This window comes from Bactrocera dorsalis, chromosome 2, assembly GCF_023373825.1.
Source record: "Bactrocera dorsalis isolate Fly_Bdor chromosome 2, ASM2337382v1, whole genome shotgun sequence".
NCBI lineage: Eukaryota > Metazoa > Arthropoda > Insecta > Diptera > Tephritidae > Bactrocera > Bactrocera dorsalis.
In genome coordinates this window covers 29,954,962-29,956,312 of record NC_064304.1, presented here as the reverse complement: position 1 = coordinate 29,956,312, position 1,351 = coordinate 29,954,962, and the positions used below count along the sequence as shown (strand labels likewise).

Here is a 1,351-nt window from a genome sequence, read left to right as displayed (position 1 = left end):
TCGACTACCCATATGTAAATATTTACTTCTGGGTCTTATAAATTTCGTGGCAAATTTAATATTCCCCCTTCGGGGTATAAAAATGTATATATGTAGATTCATGTATAAATGTATACTATAGCCTGTTTTTTTCAAAAATATTCATTAAAATATAAAGACATAGTAAAATAAACATTTGTGCAACAACGGACAATTTGAAGCGAAGTGCTGTCATTCAACTAATTCATATATAGTATGTATAGTATACAAAATTCCAGTATATCAACCAGAATTCGAACGTTCAGTATTACTACCCGATGTAGTCTGTGCGGCATTTACGTGTTTCGAACGCGACGCTTTCAATTTCAAGAACTTCATGCCCATCATATAGATTTTTTCGTTAGCATCCTGCAGAGCAGAGGTCAACTCTGAATTGCGTGCGACTGTGTCCTCCTAATAAGAACATGGAATATTTTGTAATATTCGAAATATCACAAATAAATATATGTATATATGAGAAAGTATATCATACCAGTAGTCGTGTGCGATCGCCAAGCAATGTTTTGATCTCATGCATTTCACGCATCATAGCATTTCGTTCCATCATTTGATAGTCACGTTGCATGCGACATTCCTCTTGCAACTCATAATTCTGGTTTTTCAATTCGTACATTTCGCCCAACAATTCATTCTGTTTGAGTATAATGGTGCGTACAAGATTTTCCAAGTTCTCTACAGAGATTTGTGCTTCGCTGAGATGCTTTTTGAGTACCCAAATTTCCGCCTTGGCCGCTGCTAATTCGGTTGCAGAAACTTCTTCGTTCAATTTGGTGACTTCACTGATGAATTTTGCATGAAGAAGTATTCGTTGATGAAAGCTCAGGCATTAGCGCATAAGTAAATTATCAGCTACTTACTCTCGCTTGGACTCCTCCTTCGTTAGTGCGAGTGGATTTTGGGTAAACACCGAGAGGTCACTGCCATCCGTGCTGTGACCTATAAACTTGCGATTTTTCGATGTCACAAAATATTGGCACAAGCATGACATATTGCTATGCAATTCTTTAATTATTTTGTTGTTAATGATTAATGGTTTTATTAATGCAATATAAATTGAGGTTTTCGAAGCTATTTGAAGCGTAACTGAATTGAATTTTTTTCAAATTTCGGTTGAACTTACGAAATTGTGTGAAAAATAACACTCGGGTAACCATCAGTTTTAAATTATTTTCTTAGTTCTAAAAAAGAAAGAAAAATTGTAAATTACAAAATTTTTCTGCTAAAAAGGAGTGTATTTTCTTAAAAATTATGCTTACTTGATATGATTCAGAGTTGGAAGCAACATGGAAACAAGTCCTGATAGGTCACTCTC

The 1,351-nt window shown here is 34.8% G+C and overlaps 1 protein-coding gene across 1 annotated transcript; it reads right to left on the bottom strand.

Annotated features, from left to right (window-relative positions):
* LOC105231900 (uncharacterized) lies at positions 1–1,213 on the bottom strand. Its single transcript, XM_011213410.3, has 3 exons — positions 897–1,213; positions 512–818; positions 1–432 (listed from the first exon to the last, which is right to left on the bottom strand). Exons 1-3 carry the CDS (start codon positions 1,025–1,027, stop codon positions 262–264), a joined length of 609 nt encoding a protein of 202 aa, XP_011211712.1. The 5' UTR covers positions 1,028–1,213; the 3' UTR covers positions 1–261.
* Positions 1,214–1,351: the final 138 nt, after the last annotated feature.

What these genes read in the sequence shown, in the direction of transcription:
- LOC105231900 (XM_011213410.3), bottom strand. Translation starts at nt 1,027, where the DNA reads ATGTCATGCTTGTGCCAATATTTTGTGACATCGAAAAATCGCAAGTTT. An exon ending in AAGGAGGAGTCCAAGCGAGA is followed by an intron (nt 819 to 896) that starts GTAAGTAGCTGA and finishes AAAATTCATCAG; the next exon opens with TGAAGTCACCAAATTGAACG. An exon ending in GCGATCGCACACGACTACTG is followed by an intron (nt 433 to 511) that starts GTATGATATACT and finishes TGTTCTTATTAG; the next exon opens with GAGGACACAGTCGCACGCAA.